General features: G+C 39.8%; 2 protein-coding genes across 3 annotated transcripts; both read right to left on the reverse strand.

Moving 5' to 3' along the window:
* Positions 1-3,975: 3,975 nt before the first annotated feature.
* On the reverse strand, positions 3,976-9,036 carry LOC306929047 (homeodomain-interacting protein kinase 2-like). The gene is made up of 8 exons (XM_079509398.1): positions 8,747-9,036; positions 7,181-7,372; positions 6,723-6,904; positions 6,272-6,395; positions 5,873-5,983; positions 5,691-5,765; positions 4,856-5,040; positions 3,976-4,749 (listed from the first exon to the last, which is right to left on the reverse strand). Exons 1-8 carry the CDS (start codon positions 9,011-9,013, stop codon positions 4,626-4,628), a joined length of 1,260 nt encoding a protein of 419 aa, XP_079365524.1. The 5' UTR covers positions 9,014-9,036; the 3' UTR covers positions 3,976-4,625.
* A 2,171-nt stretch (positions 9,037-11,207) lies between these two features.
* Positions 11,208-16,987, reverse strand: LOC306924988 (homeodomain-interacting protein kinase 2-like). Of its 2 annotated transcripts, none has more exons than XM_079503668.1 (9): positions 16,937-16,987; positions 15,643-15,952; positions 14,370-14,561; positions 13,975-14,156; positions 13,530-13,653; positions 13,112-13,222; positions 12,937-13,011; positions 12,177-12,361; positions 11,208-12,078 (listed from the first exon to the last, which is right to left on the reverse strand). In XM_079503668.1, the coding sequence occupies exons 2-9, from the start codon at positions 15,949-15,951 to the stop codon at positions 11,955-11,957; spliced, it is 1,302 nt and encodes a 433-aa protein (XP_079359794.1). In that variant the 5' UTR covers position 15,952; positions 16,937-16,987; the 3' UTR covers positions 11,208-11,954. The 2 variants fall into 2 exon arrangements, with proteins under 2 accessions (XP_079359794.1, XP_079359793.1); XM_079503667.1 differs by lacking the exon at positions 16,937-16,987 and adding an exon at positions 16,204-16,330.
* Positions 16,988-18,934: the final 1,947 nt, after the last annotated feature.

An 18,934-nucleotide genomic window follows, 5' to 3' on the forward strand; every position in this document is an offset into this window, starting at 1 on the left:
TTTCAGCTCTAAACCAGCGTATGTGCAGCTAATATGCCTACTACAGCACATGACATGGGTTAACGTCTGGACTGACTTGCACCAATGAAGCTGACATTATACTCTAGTCTAGTTGAAATGTTGAATCAGTGTATACAAACAAGCTCATATTATGACAACTGTAAAAAATAATCCCGTAAAATGAACCTTCTTATTTCTGCAAAACCTTTTACTGGGGCTAATAAACAATTAGCTGTATATCTACCACATGTGAGAAGTGCTGGTGTTCCCTCCACCCCCACCTTTATGTATATGCACATGCATGTGTATGAGACTGAGCGTGAGGCTAAATGATGTCTCTGAGAGCTTATTTGACTGCATGGTTACTTTTGGCAATTAAACCTATAAATCTGGCTTGTCAGATAGCTGGCACTATGCCACCCAGAAGCATACGTGCATGCACTCTTACACAGACACACTAGCACAGAATTCTGGACCTCAATCTCTCCTCAGCACACACACGCACGCACGCACGCACACACGCACACACACGCACACGCACACACACACACACACACACACACACACACACACACACACACACACACACACACACACACACACACACACACACACACACACAATAAATAGTCTGTAGCTTCCTTCCTCCCAGCCCAGGTCATTTATGGAAATTATAAATTAGCTGGTGTTCATATCAGTCAGATTAATAAACACTTCTAATTTGGGATTCATAGAGGATTCACACTCTCTTGCTCTCACTCATCTCTCGTCCCCCTCCCTCTGTCTGTGTAGTGTGCACCTCCCTTTCTTCTTATTTTCTCCCTCACATTCTCCCTCATATAACCCCCCCCCCCCCCCCCCCCCCCACACACACACACACACACACACTTATTTTCACTTCTCTTTCTTACTTGTGCAATGTGTACACATGCGGCAATGCAGCAGCGGCATACACACCAACACAAATATACACACACCTTCCATCGCTCTAGAATTCTAATGTGAAATATTCTATGAATTAATCATGCATGGTAAAGCAGCCTAACTGTTGCTCTGATGTAGAAATAAGCATCCATTAACCCCAGTAAAGGAGTCTGGCTTGCCACAATGAAACCACATGGAAACTGATTGCTGATTACATGTCCACAAGAAGATCAGATCTGGCACTAAAATGGTTTTAAGGTTATAAGTGCTATCTTATACCTGCGAGAATGTATTCAGAAACGTATTCATGGAGAGTGGAGACTATAGCATATGTCTATTAAAAAAAGTTACTGCTCTTTGGTTTTGTAGGGAAAATGAGACAGTAACTGAATGAAACTTTATGACTTTATGACAAACATAAAAAGTCCATAGCCTTGGTTGCCACATGACACCACGCGGGGCATGAATAAGACAAACATAAAAAGTCCATAGACTTGGCTGCCACATGATGTCAAGCCAGACGTTGGTTTGTACTAGCGTCCCTCAAAAAGGGAGGAGGCTTAGAATATAGACCAAAACGAGACCCTGGTCAATGAAGTTTATAGGGTGGTTAAAAACAGGGTTAATGCAGCCTCTCTTACACAGCTGATACAGTCCAAGGTAGTTGTCAATATACAAGCTCACAGAGCTTGTAGATCGGCTATTTTCTTTTAAGAGATTTGATGTAGAGTAGAGGGATAAAAGGAGGGGTCAAGTAGGCTACAGAGTACAGACCCCTCATATTCTCCATATACTGCTCCATATGCTCCTTTTATGAACCTGTCAACGATCATCTTTCTCTTAACAGCCTATTTCCTATGTATACAGTAGGCTACTTTACTGTGTAGGCCCAGAAATTAAATAATCATTCTATGAATTATCAAAGACATACATAGTTAGGTTAAACTAGATATGGGCTACTATCGTATTAATACAGACAAGCTGGGAGGCAGTGGGGTCCCATTTTTCAGTCTTTGGTATGACTTGGCCATTGATCGAACCCCAACCTCCCAGTCTCAGGGCGGAAACTCTAATTGCAAGACCACTGAGCTGGTATAAGAGCTCAGTGGTCTTATATACTGGATATACCAGTGGACATACCTCTAATAATGCCTTATAAGCCATAATATGCATTACTCCTGCGGCGGCGGCGCGCCATGCTTAATTTCTAAATTCGTAGGTGCCGGAGCTCGGGTGCGCGCACGCACGTGCACGCACATGCACGCGCAAAATTCGTTTTTTTATCCCGGATCTTTTTGCCTTTTCTTTAGCACAACCAACGGCCAGCCCACCCATCAGAACACAATAGAGTAGCATATAGACGTTTTTATGTCTTTAAATGTTCTGATGAATTGAAAATGGAGGACCCTGAAGTAACAAGTCTTTTTCTTTTTCTGGTTTTATACTCGTAGCAGTCAGATTTTGTATTGACCTGTGTAGGCTACTTTCGTTTGAACTGTACCCATTCTACAAACGGAATAAAATTTCCAATCAGTCAATCAATAACATTTGCAGCAGCAGTTTACACAGGGGCCCGCCGGCTCACAACACACAACTACAGTAGGCATTTGCAGTTCAGTTGGCACAGCGGCTCAACATTATATTAAATACTATATAAAATACAGTATTAAGTTAGGGTGGCCCATCATCAGAACAGTACGCAATGCTAAATACCTGCATGCACGTTGTTGTTGTTGTTGTCTTATCCAAGTTCCTCCTCCGCCTCCTCCTCCGACCACCTCCTCCTCAGATGACAACTCAATAATGCTACTACTACTTAATTCTGTACTAGTCTTTTTTTATTTCGGGCCCACCAAAGCAAGCGTTATGATATTCGATTCTGATCGAGCCATGTTGTAAAGCCGGGTGTCTTTGCGAGATTTGGCAATGCAGTCAGTTCTGTTCATAAGAACTCACCAAAACGCATGCTGTCCCCAAGGCTAAACTCCAAGTAGCAGTTAATCTATTGCTCCATAAAAGTATGAAAGTTCCATATTCCATATGCAACGAACGACAACAGATTGTTTTTATTTACGCATCCGACACCGTCAACAGTGACACCGGGGTTCCATAGCCACCTATTTCCTCTCAAAACGGGCACACATTTCAAAATAAGAGTGTTTTTTTGTTTGTACTTGCAATGCGATCATTCAAACCACGTTTTATTTTGGAATCGTACTGGAAATAGAAGTAACTATGACGAGGAAGAAGCCTAGTTGACTTGAATAGAGACGATTCATATTGTATTGTGCATTTGGGGTGGCAGAGCGCCCTCTACAGCTACCGGAGCTGCCTCTACAGGTGGGGGAGCTCAAGTGACAGGTACCGGAGCTGAGCTCCGCCAAGCTCCGGGTGAAATTAAGCACTCTGCCCAAAGCTCCTACCTGACAGCTTGTCTTTGCTTCATTCTTGCATTCTTGAGGTATATTTCAAACATTATAGCCAATCAGATGAATTTACCAGTGGTTATAAAGGCCATACAAATCGTCGTCCCCCCCCAGAAAGTGATTGTAGCTCCTACCTGGTAACTGAAATGATGTTTCTGGCAATGCCATTAGTCAACCAGTAGTGGACAGGATCTACAGGGAGATCACCTCCAACTACTGCAGATGTGATGCACTAGCCATGCACTAACATCAGGGCTTAAAGCAAAAAAAAAATCTCAAGACTTAAATGACCCCTATGAAATCCTCAGGACTGAGAACTTTAAGCCCTGACTAACATACTGTAGCATACATATTAGCCAAAATGTTCTATTTGCAAACAAAATATTGATGCAGCTTTAAGAAATGTGTCTTTGTCTATGTGAATCTGTTTATCAATGTCTCATGCCATTATTCTATTTGTTTTATACAGCAAATGTGTGTTAAACCACTCCTGTCATCATTAATTAAAATGTGGATTTGGATAACAGTAAATATAGGAAGTTACATGGACAAGCCAATTCAATTCACAACACCTTTGTGCAGGGTTTAACATAAATGAATTCACAACACGTTGCATAGGGTATAACATATATGGTTTAATTACATACCACTATAAAATTCTAAATATATACAATATATACAACAAGCAATATTACATCATAATCATAAATAAATCATTATCATAAATCACAATAAAAAGACAAAGATCATGGGGTGTTTAACTAATCCTCTAAGATCTACGGATCTTGCTTCATGTGCTGAAATAAAATCTATTAATCTAAAGAATGAAACAACTTCATCTCCATTGCTTCCATGGGATGTGTATCATAAAGACCACACACCAACAGTCATCATGGAAGTATGACACAAGTGAGATATTGAAACAAGCAAACAAACATAATGGTACATGCAATAATCGTTGAGCAATGTCTTACTCTTATGAAGTAAATTGCTGAATTAAATTCAGCGTTGTCTCTCATTTTGTTGTTTGTCTGTTGAAGTCATTGTTTACAAGTTAACAAAAGTTGACAGTTGTTTTTCTCTTAGCCACTACAATTCACTATATAACTATTCCCAGCATATACCAGCCTTGTCTCCAAGCTCCTCTTCAATTCTGAGAATCTGGTTGTACTTGATCAGATGCTCGAGCGACAGGGTGCAGTCTTGATCTGTCCAGTGCATAAGCCAACCACCAAATCAGCAATGAATGTATCCTCCGTTTCCTGGTGTCCACTGTCACTTCTTCCTCTTTCGGTCCGGGCTGCTTTCTGCTGCTTCAGATGAGGGCCTTTTCCTCTCTGTGGGAGCTGTGACCCTCTGTGTCTGGCAGATGCCCATCTTGTCATAACAAGACCTCACACTGAAAAGCAATAATGAATGAATGACTTGATTAATCAATCACAAAAGCAATTTCATATCCAGAGACTTCAGCACAGGTCAAAAACAGAAACTAAACACACACTTACAAGGAGCTATGTTGCAAGCTGTCCACCAGGTGGCTCATTGTCACAAATGGATGCTGCAGTACATGCTCTGGTTCAAGCCGTTTCCCAGGATCAATTTCGAGCATTTTCTTTAGCAGATCCACAAAGCGATGGCGATCCTTCGTTCTCAGGTATTTAGACTTCAGCTCGGTGGACATCGGATGGATCTATAAATAGGAAAAAATAAAAAACAATCACTTTCCTGGTCAATAGTTTTACATCCTGAGTAGGGATGTTAACAATTAATTGAAAATCGATTAATCAGCGTTAGGAAATTCTTCAATTAAACGTAACAGTTAACAAATAATTGAAAATGCTGCGGTTCTATCATTGGGCGGCTTTCTGTGAATGTAATGCTGTCTGAGTGTGCAGCCGAGGAACGCACATGTGGGCCGGTTAAAAAAAGCCCCCCACCCACCTTGGTAGCCACAGAAATGTCTCAGCTTTTGCATGTGATGTGACAGAAAAGACACTTTTCATTTAATTGTATTCCTCATAAAAGATCCCATAGCCTAGCCCTGTATCTCAAATGGTCAAATAAATATTTGATTAATGAATATAATGGCTTTTATATTTTCTCAATTTCTCAGATAAAACCAAACACAGCTTATCAACTTTTAATGGATCGATAAGGTTATCAATTATCAATGAATCAATCACTTGCATCCCTACTAGTGTGTACAATGTGACCAAATGTACCCATAAAGGCATTTTTTTAAATAAATTAAGTTTAGTTAGGGTCAACATTGAGATGATGATGAGGGTCAACATCAAGTGCTAAATGATGAATATGAATGTAAAATAAAAGACCACTTACCTCTTTGATTCCATCTAGGGAGCATAAAGTGTACACCCTGGTCCCTCCAGACCGGACGCTTGCCTCCACCGGTGTCTAAAAAGCAAAAGGAAAACAAATTAAAATCATGTTTTATCACATAAACAGCAGCCTGTATTTTAAGAATATAGTACCTTGAGGGCAGAAGTGTGTTTGTACTGTACCTTGAGCCTCCTGACACCCGTCAAGTCTCTTGTAAAATACATGTTGGTCTTGGTTGAAGCATGGAGTAGATGTGCTGGTGGCAGTCCCTGAGTCTCTGTGATGAATCTCATCTAGAAACAACACAACATCAAGTCATTCATAATGTTTAATCCATGAACGTTCACATTACATTTGCATAGGAAACCTTACTGAAATTAGCTCTACGCTATAGAATGTATTAACCACTTAAACACTATAATTTAGTTTGTTGTACATCAAATAATGAAAATATCTGATCTACAATCTCTATTGTTAATTTCTGTTGAATGTTCAATTTGGTGAAAATGGTCACCTAACATTCAGAGAATAGGGACGCTAGGTTAACTCCATAACTTATGACCTTATGTTTCTATACTTACGATGTCGTATTCACTCATTCCAGGAAACAGTACAGCGCCAAGGAAGAGTTCTGCTGCCACACATCCCAGAGACCACATGTCAATGGCCCCTGTGTAGGAGAGTCCCAACAGGATCTCTGGAGACCTGAGAGAAAAGAAACATCACACATACAAAGTCTAATTCATGTATGTCAATGCTCCTAATGTTACTAACCACTTACATCATATACTTCATTGTATATGACCCCTCAGGGGTCTATGCATATTGCAATGCATGCCTCCATTATTATTATTATGACATGCCCAGAATAGGGATGCAAGGTGGGAAGTAATAGCAAGTAACAACAAATTATTATTATTATCATTATTATTATAAATGTGTATGTAGTATTTTTCCAAAACAAGAGCTTACAGAGTGCTGAATGAGAAGATATGATACAATATAAAGCGATAAAATGGAACATTCACTCACCTGTACCAGGGTGACTGGATATTGGCGCCACACTTGACTTCAGAAGTGGTGCAGGCACAGCCAAAATCAATGACCTTTACTCTGAGGGGCTGATGATGGTGATCCACCAACATAATGTTGTCAGGCTTCAGGTCAGTGTGGATGATTCTAGCTCTCTTCAGCATCTGTAACGCTGTAGCCACCTGCAACGTAGAGGACAGAGGGGTTCTTTCCATGCAAACAACCCTCAAATAGCCTCTAGCTGTGCCCCCATTGAAACAAAATAGCAGATCGGCAAGCTCACAATGCGTTGTGAGCTTGTAGATGTACTATTTTATTTTCCAAATGGCACCCCTGGCAGGCCCTACTTGAAAACCTGTGACATAGGAAACAATTGCAGTATATGGTTCTTATATTTGATGAAGTGAGCTAAGTTGGAGTTAAGTTACATCAATATTATAAAAGATTACAAAACATACCTGCTGAACTATTGGCCGTATCTCTTCTAGGGACAACGGCTGGTATCGGGAAATGAATTCCTTGAGACTCATATGCAGCTGTTCGAATACCAGACAGTAAGATCCACTGAAGTGGAAGAACTGGAAGCAACGTACAAAGTTGTGTTCGTCTGGATCGAAACGCTGCTGCTGCAGCCTCCTGAGGATCTCAAACTGTTGAGAGAGAAAGAGAGTTTAGATGATGAGTTCACATTCAAATATTATTTGATTAAAGACATAATTATGCATGGTTAGTTCTTTAATAATAATCATCACATTACATTTTAATTATTGCAGTAGATAGAGAAATCTCGACAAAATTGTAAATAAACAACATTCCACAGTGTTTGTACACATGAAACTGAGTAACTTGATGGCAGTCTTTATGTAAACATTACATTGTAACCTATTATTGTTTATGCTCATGCTGTGTAGATTAAACTTGAAAAGTTTTTCTTTTGTATTCATTTTATTGCTATTATTAATCTCTTTTCTTGATTAATTACTGTTGTTGTTATTATTATTATTATGTAATAGAGGCCTTGCACATAATGTTTGGACCCATCATCCAGCATTGCTGCCTGTAACCATTGGTAAACACCTTCAAAAGAAAAAGCCGAATTTATGTGCAGTGGTAGTTGGTAAACGGTTGGAAATGAAATTAGGGCCTATACTGTTCAAAAGTAAATCACACTTGTGTTAAGAGAGGGGCACCTCACTCCTTTGGTATTTATATTGTAGGTGCACACCTGTAAACAAACATTAAAACTAGGTCCATAGACTTTGCCCCCCACCCCTTTTAAATCCTGTAAACAAACGTCCATATTTGGCTGCCATAATGAGTTGACATGTAAATAAATATGTATGCCTTGGAAAATGGTCGGAAATAATGTAAAGAATATATGATTTATAACATGCACAGTACACCATTATCAGACCAAATGTTCAATTCAACTTTTTCTTTATCCCCAAATATTGGTAACAGACAGATTATAAAAACAACTCACTCCAGTCTCCAGGGCTCTATGACATAATCATAGCACAGCAAAACAAAGTTCATTTATTTAGACTAAATACACGACAACTACACCTCCATCCATTAAACCTTATTATACCAAACACTATAAAATATTGAAATATATCCAGAACATGCAGCCAATAGATCGGCTTACCATGGACTAACGGCTGTCGCTTGTCCCCAAAAATAAGCTCGAGAGTTAACGGGCGTTTTTGCTACTAGCGACAACGTAAGCACTATCATAGTGTTTCAACTGAAATGAAATGAAATGAAATCTATATTTACCCAGGGTATCTGGGCTAAGCTCAAGAACTTGTTTCCAGCCAGGCCCTGCTCATAGAACACATTTCATCGTAGTGGTTGATGCCTTGTTCAAGGGCATTTCAGCGGTGGTAATTTTAACGTGTCGGACGGCTGGTTCGAACTGGGAACCTTCCGGTATCTAGACCGCGCCGCTATCCGTTCGGCCACCGCTGCCACATGCTGCCACATGCCAACTGGTCTCGGGGTGTCAGTGTCAGATCACCTACCTCACGTTTGGATCCTGGTGTGCTGTCCTTCACCATCTTAACGGCCACTGTCCGGTTGGTTACCGTGTCCTTACAGCTGAGCACCTTCCCAAACGCTCCTCGGCCAAGAAAAGACATCACCTCGTAGGAGTTTTTAGTCGAGGTCAGAACCAACGGCGCCGGACGGGCGGGACCGTCGAGACGGTGTCCAACGTGCCCTAGTCCGGACCCGGTGGAGTCCCTCATTGAGAACCGGTATCTATCACCCAATTGACGTTGAGAAGCCATGAAGAAGCATCTATCACCTTGACGCTGACAAGCAGAAGACATGCTGAAATGTAGACAGAAAAACACGTTGTAGTGTGTTAAAACTGGTCGATGGAAATCCAGCTGACTGAAACTACTAAATACTACTGAACATCGTTGGTGTAAAATGCAGACAGAAACATCAATGCTAACTTCTTAAACTTTAAGAAGTTATCATTAAAGTTATCATTAACGTTTGAGAAGTTAGCATTAAAGTTTAAGAAGTTAACGTCTGTTGTAACATGAGCGCCGCACTTTTCAGCTTACCTGTTCGCTGTTCAAAAATGTAATAAATCTCGAGCAGTTATTCCTTCATACCGTATCTTCAAAATACGCGCGTCCCATTGGTTAGAGGAATTGACGTTCCAGTTCAAGGTCAACGCTCACATTCCATTGGTTCTTCTAGGACGTGATGACGTAGCGCGCTGAACGCCTGCGCCGATAGGCTAACAGTAACTAGCTACAGTAGCTAGCTAGTAGATCCAAGAAAAGACTCTCTAATAGATTTTTATTTGTGAACCTTATTTCTTCTGTTCCTGTGTGAACTAGTTTGAAGACCCAGTCAGTGACTTAGTGTTTATTTTCCAGTTAAATACTTTTTTGTTGTTGTCACTATAGCCTTGGCTGGCTATAGTGGCAGCGGTGGCCGAACGGATAGCGGAGCGGTCTTGATACCGGAAGGTCGCTAGTTCGAATCAGCTGTCCGACATGTTAAAATTACCACCGCTGAAGTGCCCTTGAACAAGGCATTGAACCACTACGATGAAATGTGTTCTATGAGCAGGGCCTGGCTGGAAACAAGTTCTTGAGTTTAGTAATTCATTTCATTTCATTTCCTTGTTTGTGCGCTGATGTCTGACATGTAGGCCTAATGATAACTGTAATTATTATTATTTTAATGCTGCCGTTATCATGCAAGCTAACAGTAAGCTTGCAAGGCTATTAGACTAGCTGTTTACGTTTTGGTACATTATGAACGAGCTGGTTTTAACTTACACGTACATACCGGTATGTTATGTAGCCTTAAATTATAGTATAGGCTACACGTTTTCACGCCAAAGCCTAGCTCTCGTCCATAGCCCTAATGCTTGCAGGGCAGAATCATAGAAGCATTAGGGGTAGGGGTATGGACCAAATATGTGGCATATGCAATTGCGGAATTGCCGTATAGCGTATAGTATGCTATTTCAGACATTACAGTATACAGTATCTATGTAAACATAGTTGTTATTGTCTTTGGGTAGGTTCTAATATCACTGCCTGCCTGCAGTGCCTGGGACAATTTGTTTTAATTGCAATGACAGATTCTGGCTACGGAGGGATTACATTAATTTCGTTCCAACAGCCATTAAGAAATGTGAATCCCTTGAATCCTTCAAAACCACTCTCTAAAATGGAGGACCCTGATGTAAACAGTCTTTTCAGGGGTTCGTTTCGTCCTCAAAGTAGCAGTTTCTGTATTGACTTGACATAATAAAAAAATCAATTTTCACGCCAAAACATATGCTTTGTTTATTATGGAAATATGTGGCATGCAGTTGCCCTACATATGAACTCTAACTACAAGGCGACTGAGCTGATATATAGACTGGATATAGTATACCAGTGGACATACCTCTAATATTTCCTTATAAGCCATAATATGCATTATTGCTCCTGCCAAAATCTCCTACCTGACAGGCAAAATAGCTTGTCTTTGGTTCATTCTTGAGGTATAAACATTATAGCAGATCAATTTACCAGTGGTTATAAAGGCCATATGCACCATACAAATCAGTTTTTTCCCCAGAAAGTGATTGTAGCTCCTACCTGGTAACTGAAATGGTGTTTCTGGCAATGCCATTAGTCAACCAGTAGTGGACAGGATCTACAGGGAGATCACCTCCAACTACTGCAAATGTGATGCACTAGCCTTACTGCACTAACATACTGTAGCATACAGATTAGCCAAAATGTTCTATTTGCAAACAAAATATTGATGCAGCTTTAAGAAATGTGTCTTTGTCTATGTGAATCTGTTTATCAATGTCTCATGTCATTATTCTATTAGTTTTATACAGAAAATGTGTGTTAAACCACTCCTGTCATCATTAATTAAAATGTGGATTTGGATAACAGTAAATAGAGGAAGTTACATGGACAAGCCAATTCAATTCACAACACCTTTGTGCAGGGTTTAACATAAATTAATTCACAACATGTTGCATAGGGTATAACATATATGGTTTAATTACATACCTCTATAAAATTCTAAATATATACAATATATACAACAAGCAATATTACATCATAATCATAAATAACTCATCATAAATCACAATAAAAAGACAAAAATCATGGGGTGTTTAACTAATCCTCTAAGATCTACGGATCTTGCTTCATGTGCTGAAATACAATCTATTAATCTAAAGAATGAAACAACTTCATCTCCATTGCTTCCATGGGATGTGTATCATAAAGACCACACATAAACACATAAAGACCACAACAGTCATCATGGCAGTATGACACAAGTGAGATATTGAAACAAGCAAACAAACATAATGGTACATCATGCAATAATCATTGAGCAATGTCTTACTCTTATGAAGTAAATTGCTGAATTAAATTCAGCGTTCTCTCATTTTGTTGTTTGTCTGTTGAAGTCATTGTTTACAAGTTAACAAAAGTTGACAGACTGACAGAGTTGTTTTTCTCTTAGCCACTATAATTCACTATATAACTACTATGACAATCCACTATATCAATTTCTGAAAACCTTCCCAGCAAAACAAGCCTTGTCTCCAAGCTCCTCTTCAATTCTGAGAATCTGATTGTACTTGGTCAGATGCTCGAGCGACAGGGTGCAGTCTTGATCTGTCCAGTGCATAAGCCAACCACCAAATCAGCAATGAATGTATCCTCCGTTTCCTGTTGCCCGCTGTCACTTCTTCCTCTTTCGGTCCGGGCTGCTTTCTGCTGCTTCAGATGAGGGCCTTTTCCTCTCTGTGGGAGCTGTGACCCTCTGTGTCTGGCAGACGCCCATCTTGTCATAACAAGACCTCACACTGAAAAGCAATAATGAATGAATGACTTGATTAATCAATCACAAAAACATATCCAGACTTCAGCACAGGTCAAAAACAGAAACTAAACACACACTTACAAGGAGCTATGTTGCAAGCTGTCCACCAGGTGGCTCATTGTCACAAATGGATGCTGCAGTACATGCTCTGGTTCAAGCCGTTTCCCAGGATCAATTTCGAGCATTTTCTTTAGCAGATCCACAAAGCGATGGCAATCCTTCGTTCTCAGGTATTTAGACTTCAGCTCGGTGGACAGCGGATGGATCTATAAATAGGAAAAAAGAAAAAACAATCACTTTCCTGGTCAATAGTTTTACATCCCGAGTAGGGATGTTAACAATTAATTGAAAATCGATTAATCAGCGTTGATTAGCGTTAATGCTGCGGTTCTATCATTTGGCTGCTTTCTGTGAATGTAATGCTGTTTTGAGTGTGTAGCCGAGAAACGCACATGTGGGCCGGTTAAAAAATCCCCCCACCCACCTTGGTAGACACAGAAATGTCTCAGCTTTTGCATGTGATGTGACAGAAAAGACACTTTTGCACTTTTCATTTAATTGTATTCTTCATAAAAGATGCCATAGCCTGGCCCTGTAAGATTCTCAATTTCTCAGATAAAACCAAAACAAACGCAGCTTATCAACTTTGAATGGATCGATAAGGTTATCAGAATTAATCAATCACTTGCATCCCTACTAGTGTGTACAATGTGACCAAATGTACCCATAAAGGCAGATTTTTTATAAATTAAGTTTAGTTAGGGTCAACATTGAGATGATGATGAGGGTCAACATCAAGTGCTAAATGATGAATATGAATGTAAAATAAAAGACCACTTACCTCTTTGATTCCATCTAGGGAGCATAAAGTGTACACCCTGGTTCCTCCAGACCGGACACTTGCCTCCACCGGTGTCTAAAAAGAAAACAAATTAAAATCATGTTTTATCACATATACAGTAGCCTGTATTTTAAGAATATAGTACCTTGAGGGCAGAAGTGTGTTTGTACTGTACCTTGAGCCTCCTGACACCCGTCAAGTCTCTTGTAAAATACATGTTGGTCTTGGTTGAAGCATGGAGTAGATGTGCTGGTGGCAGTCCCTGAGTCTCTGTGATGAATCTCATCTAGAAACAACACAACATCAAGTCATTCATAATGTTTAATCCATGAACGTTCACATTACATAGGAAACCGTACTGAAATTAGCTCTACGCTATAGAATGTAATGTATCAACCACTTAAACACTATCATTTAGTTTGTTGTACATCAAATAATGAAAATATCCGATCTACAATCTCAGCTATTTTCGCCAAATGTTGTTAATCCATTTCTGTTGAATGTTCAATTTGGTGAAAATGGTGACCTAACATTCAGAGAATAGGGACGCTAGGTTAACTCCATAACTTATGAGCTTATGTTTCTATACTTACTATGTCGTATTCACTCATTCCAGGAAACAGTACAGCGCCAAGGAAGAGTTCTGCTGCCACACATCCCAGAGACCACATGTCAATGGCCCCTGTGTAGGAGAGCCCCAACAGGATCTCTGGAGACCTGAGAGAAGAGAAACATCACACATACAAAGTCTAATTCATGTATGTCAATGCTCCTAATGTTACTAACCACTTACATCATATACTTCATTGACTAGAGTCCCTCAGGGGTCTATGCATATTGCAATGCATGCCTCCATTATTATTATTATGACATGCCCAGAATAGGGATGCAAGGTGGGAAGTAATAGCAAGTAACAACAAATTATTATTATTATCATTATAAACGTGTATGTAGTATTTTTCCAAAACAAGAGCTTACAAAGTGCTGAATGAGAAGATATGATACAATATAAAGCGATAAAATGGAACATTCACTCACCTGTACCAGGGTGACTGGATATTGGCGCCACACTTGACTTCAGAAGTGGTGCAGGCACAGCCAAAATCAATGACCTTTACTCTGAGGGGCTGACGATGGTGATCCACCAACATAATGTTGTCAGGCTTCAGGTCAGTGTGGATGATTCCAGCTCTCTTCAGCATCTGTAACGCTGTAGCCACCTGCAACGTAGAGGACAGAGGGGTTCTTTTCATGCAAACAACCCTCAAATAGCCTCTAGCTGCGCCCCCATTGAAACAAACAAAATAGCAGATCGGCAAGCTCACAATGCGTTGTGATATTGTATATGTAATTTATAATGTACTATTATAATGTATATGTACTATAAGTTGGAGTTAAGTTACATCAATATTACAAAAGATTACAAAACATACCTGCTGAACTATTGGCCGTATCTCTCCTAGGGACAACGGCTGGTATCGGGAAATGAATTCCTTGAGACTCATATGCAGCTGTTCGAATACCAGACAGTAAGATCCACTGAAGTGGAAGAACTGCAAGCAACGTACAAAGTTGTGTTCGTCTGGATCGAAACGCTGCTGCTGCAGCCTCCTGAGGATCTCAAACTGTTGAGAGAGAAAGAGAGTTTAGATGATGAGTTCACATTCAAATATTATTTGATTAAAGACATAATTATGCAATTAGTTCTTTAATAATAATCATCACATTACATTTTAATTATTGGGAGTAGATATAGAAATCTCGACAAAATTGTAAATGTAAACAACATTCCACAGCAACTTGTTTGTACACATGAAACTGAGTAACTTGATGGCAGCCTTTATGTAAACATTACATTGTAACCACATTGTTTATGCTCATGCTGTGTAGATTAAACGTTTTTCTTTTTTATTCATTTCATTGCTATTAATCTCTTTTCTTGATGAATTACTGTTGTTATTATTATTGTTATGTAATAGATGCCTTGCACATAATGTTTGGACCCATCAACCAGCATTGCTGCCTGTAACCATTGGTAAACACCTTCAAAAGAAAAAGCCTAATTTATGTGCAGTGGTACAGTTGGTAAACGGTTGGAAATTAAATTAGGGCCTACTGTTCAAAAACAAATCACACTTGTGTGAAGTGAGGGGCACCTCACTCCTTTGGTATTTATATCGTAGGTGCACACCTGTAAACAAACATTAAAACTAAGTCCATAGACTTTGCCCCCCACCCCTTTTAAGTCCTGTAAACAAACGTCCATATTTGGCTGCCATAATTTCAAAAATAAATAAATATGTATGCCTTGTAAAATGGTCCGAAATAATGTAAAGAATATATGATTTATAACATGCACAGTACACCATTATCAAACCAAATGTACAATTCAACTTTTTCTTTATCCCCAAATATTGGTAACAGAAAGATTATAAAAACAACTCACTCCAGGGCGCTATGAGCCTATGACATAATCATAGCACAGCAAAAAAGTTAATTTATTTAGACTACACCTCCATGCATTAAACATTATTATACCAAACACTAACATATTGAAATATATCCAGAACATGCAGCCAATGGCAATAGATCGGCTTACCATGGACTAACGGCTCTCGCTTGCCCCCAAAAATAAGCTCGAGAGTTAACGGGCGTTTTTGCTACTAGCGACAACGTAAGCACTATCATAGTGTTCAGATCACCTACCTCACGTTTGGATCCTGGTGTGCTGTCCTTCACCATCTTAACGGCCACTGTCCGGTTGGTTACCATGTCCTTACAGCTGAGCACCTTCCCAAACGCTCCTCGGCCAAGAAAAGACATCACCTCGTAGGAGTTTTTAGTCGAGGTCAGAACCAACGGCGCCGGACGGGCGGGACCGTCGAGACGGTGTCCAACATGCCCTAGTCCGGACCCGGTGGAGTCCCTCATTGAGAACCGGTATCTATCACCCAATTGACGTTGAGAAGCCATGAATAAGCATCTATCACCTTGACGCTGACAAGCAGAAGACATGCTGAAATGTAGACAGAAAAACATTACGTTAGTAGTTAGTTAAAAGTAAAACTGGTCGATGGAAATCCAGCTGAATACTACTGAACATCGTTGGTGTAAAATGCAGACAGAAACATCAATGCTAACTTCTTAAACTTTAAGAAGTTATCATTGAAGTTAGCATTAACGTTTGAGAAGTTAGCATTAAAGTTAGCATTACAGTTTAAGAAGTTAACGTCTGTTGTAACATGAGCGCCGCACTTTTCAGTTTACCTGTTCGCTGTTCAAAAATGTAATAAATCTCGAGCAGTTATTCCTTCATACCGTATCTTCAAAATACGCGCGTCCCATTGGTTAGAGGAATTGACGTTCCAGTTCAAGGTCAACGCTCACATTCCATTGGTTCTTCTAGGACGTGATGACGTAGCGCGCTGAACGCCTGCGCCGATAGGCTAACAGTAACTAGCTACAGTAGCTAGCTAGTAGATCCAAGAAAAGACTCTAATAGATTAATTTATTTGTTAACCTTATTTCTTCTGTTCCTGTGTGAACTAGTTTGAAGACCCAGTCAGTGACTTAGTGTTTATTTTCCAGTTAAATATTTTTTTGTTGTTGTCACTATAGCCTTGTTTGTGCGCTGATGTCTGACATGTAGGCCTAATGATAACTGTAATTATTATTATTTTAATGCTGCCGTTATCATGCAAGCTAACAGTAAGCTTGCAAGGCTATTAGGCTAGCTGTTTACGTTTTGGTACATTATGAACGAGCTGGTTTTAACTTACACGTACATACCGGTATGTTATGTAGCCTTAAATTATAGTATAGGCTACACGTTTTCACGCCAAAGCCTAGCTCTCGTCCATAGCCCTAATGCTTGCAGGGCAGAATCATAGAAGCATTAGGGGTATGGACCAAATATGTGGCATATGCAATTGCGGAATTGCCGTATAGCGTATAGTATGCTATTTCAGACATTACAGTATACAGATCTATGTAAACATACTTATTATTGTCTTTGGGTAGGTGCTATAGCCTCGTTTAGCCAGACGTACAATATCACTGCCTGCCTGCAGTGCCTGGGGCAATTTGTTTTAATTGCAATGGCAGATTCTGATTTCGTTCCAACAGCCATTAAGAAATGTGAATCCCTTAAATCCTTCAAAACCACTCTAAAATGGAGGACCCTTAGTGCTTTTCATGGTTTCGTCCTCAAAGTAGCAGTTTTTGTATTGTCTTGTGCTTTTGAAATGGGCCCATTCTACATATTGTGAAATAAAAAAATACATTTTCATGAAAACATATGCTTTATTTATTATGGAAATATGTGGCATGCAGTTGCCGTATAGTATATATACTATTTCAGACATTACAGTAGCTATGTAAACACTTTGGGCCTTGCGTGGCCAGACAATATCACTGCCTGCCTGGGGCAGTTTTAAGGCTTTTGTGATGTGTTTTCCAGTGACTTAGTAAGCTAATGAACACAACTGAGCCACAAACATTGGTTTTCGGCTCTTCTTGGCCAAGGTGACATTAAGTGAATGGGCCCTTCTCAAATCGACTTTACTCATATCAAATGTATATGTACAGTATGTGCTCTCTGTCTCCTATGAACACAAGACATACAGTACACATACAGGGTTATATACTGTAGGTATGGGAAAAAATGAATTATGTAGTTATACAAAACCAGTTCACACTCAGTTTCACTTGCTATCCATTGTGGAAAATGCCAACAAAAGTTGGCATTTTCTGGCATAGTGATTTATGTTCAGGTCTGAGGTCCTCACAAATGACTCCATCCATACTATTGTTTGTTTGTTTTTTCATTATGAAGCAGAGCAGGAGCAACCATAAACAAGACCTGTTGTTTTCTTCCCCTCTGGAGTTTCCACACCTCTTAACTTTGTTGGTGATGTGCATTGAGTAGATCCTCCTTGACTTGACTAGTTACACAAAGTTTTGTTTTGAACATATGATTCATGAGGCAAAAAGGTTAAGATTGTTGTTAATTTAAATATCCAAAGCTATGCATGCTCAGTGCTCACTGATGCACACCTGAACTGTCAAAACAAAGAGATGAGTTTGAACTCATGGAATTTAATTGGGGCAGATACATTATTTGAAATAGATAGTTCTAATGCGTGTCGCTAAACAATATTATACTCCTATTAGGGAGGACAATCTACATTTCCAGTTGGTTGCAGCTAAAAAACAGTTTCAGTTCGTTAAAAAGCAAGATAATGTAGGTATACATATCCATCCAATTTATTCATCATTGTGTATGTGTGACAACCGTCATATTCCTTTAAAATGATAATTTCATGATTGGGGGCCTATATTATAAATTGTCTCATATGTGTAGGCCTATAATACTGTCTTTAGCAGCAGAGAGTCTGGCTATGGAGTCCACAGTTGCCATTCTGCGATTTTAGAACAATAGTATAACTGTCTCATACAACCTGTACTAGTTTTGCAGAGAAGATAGCTCCAGACAGAGTAAGCTGTAAACTGGAACCAGGCACCAGCCCTGCTAGCATCTTGCACATGATGACACGTTGTGAGCTTGTAGACCTGCCATTCATTGTGACCGCAGCAGGTCGCATTTACCATGAAATCGCACAGTACATTTTTTGTCCGTCAGTCAGTCACTCAAAATCCCCATACATGGGAAAGCCCCCATATACTGTATGGTGCCCAGGTCTCGTGGAGATCCCTGATGTCATAGTAAATGCGACTTGCTGTCGCAATTAAGCCAATATATGGAGATCCCTGATGTCATCACTATTGGCCAGCAACTCTACATCTGACCCCTAATTGCTGGTTGGTGCCGTGCATGGTTTCCGCTGCCATCGGTGTATGAATGTGTGTGTGAATGGGTGAATGTAATGCACAATCTATGTAAAGCGCCTTGGATAAAGGCGCTATATAAATGCACCATTTACCATTTATTTTTTTACCTCAAACCTCAAACCCTTAGATCTCCATATATGGAGCTGAC

The sequence above is a fragment of the Electrona antarctica genome (assembly GCF_951216825.1).
Source record: "Electrona antarctica genome assembly, chromosome: 1".
Taxonomy (NCBI): Eukaryota; Metazoa; Chordata; class Actinopteri; order Myctophiformes; family Myctophidae; genus Electrona; species Electrona antarctica.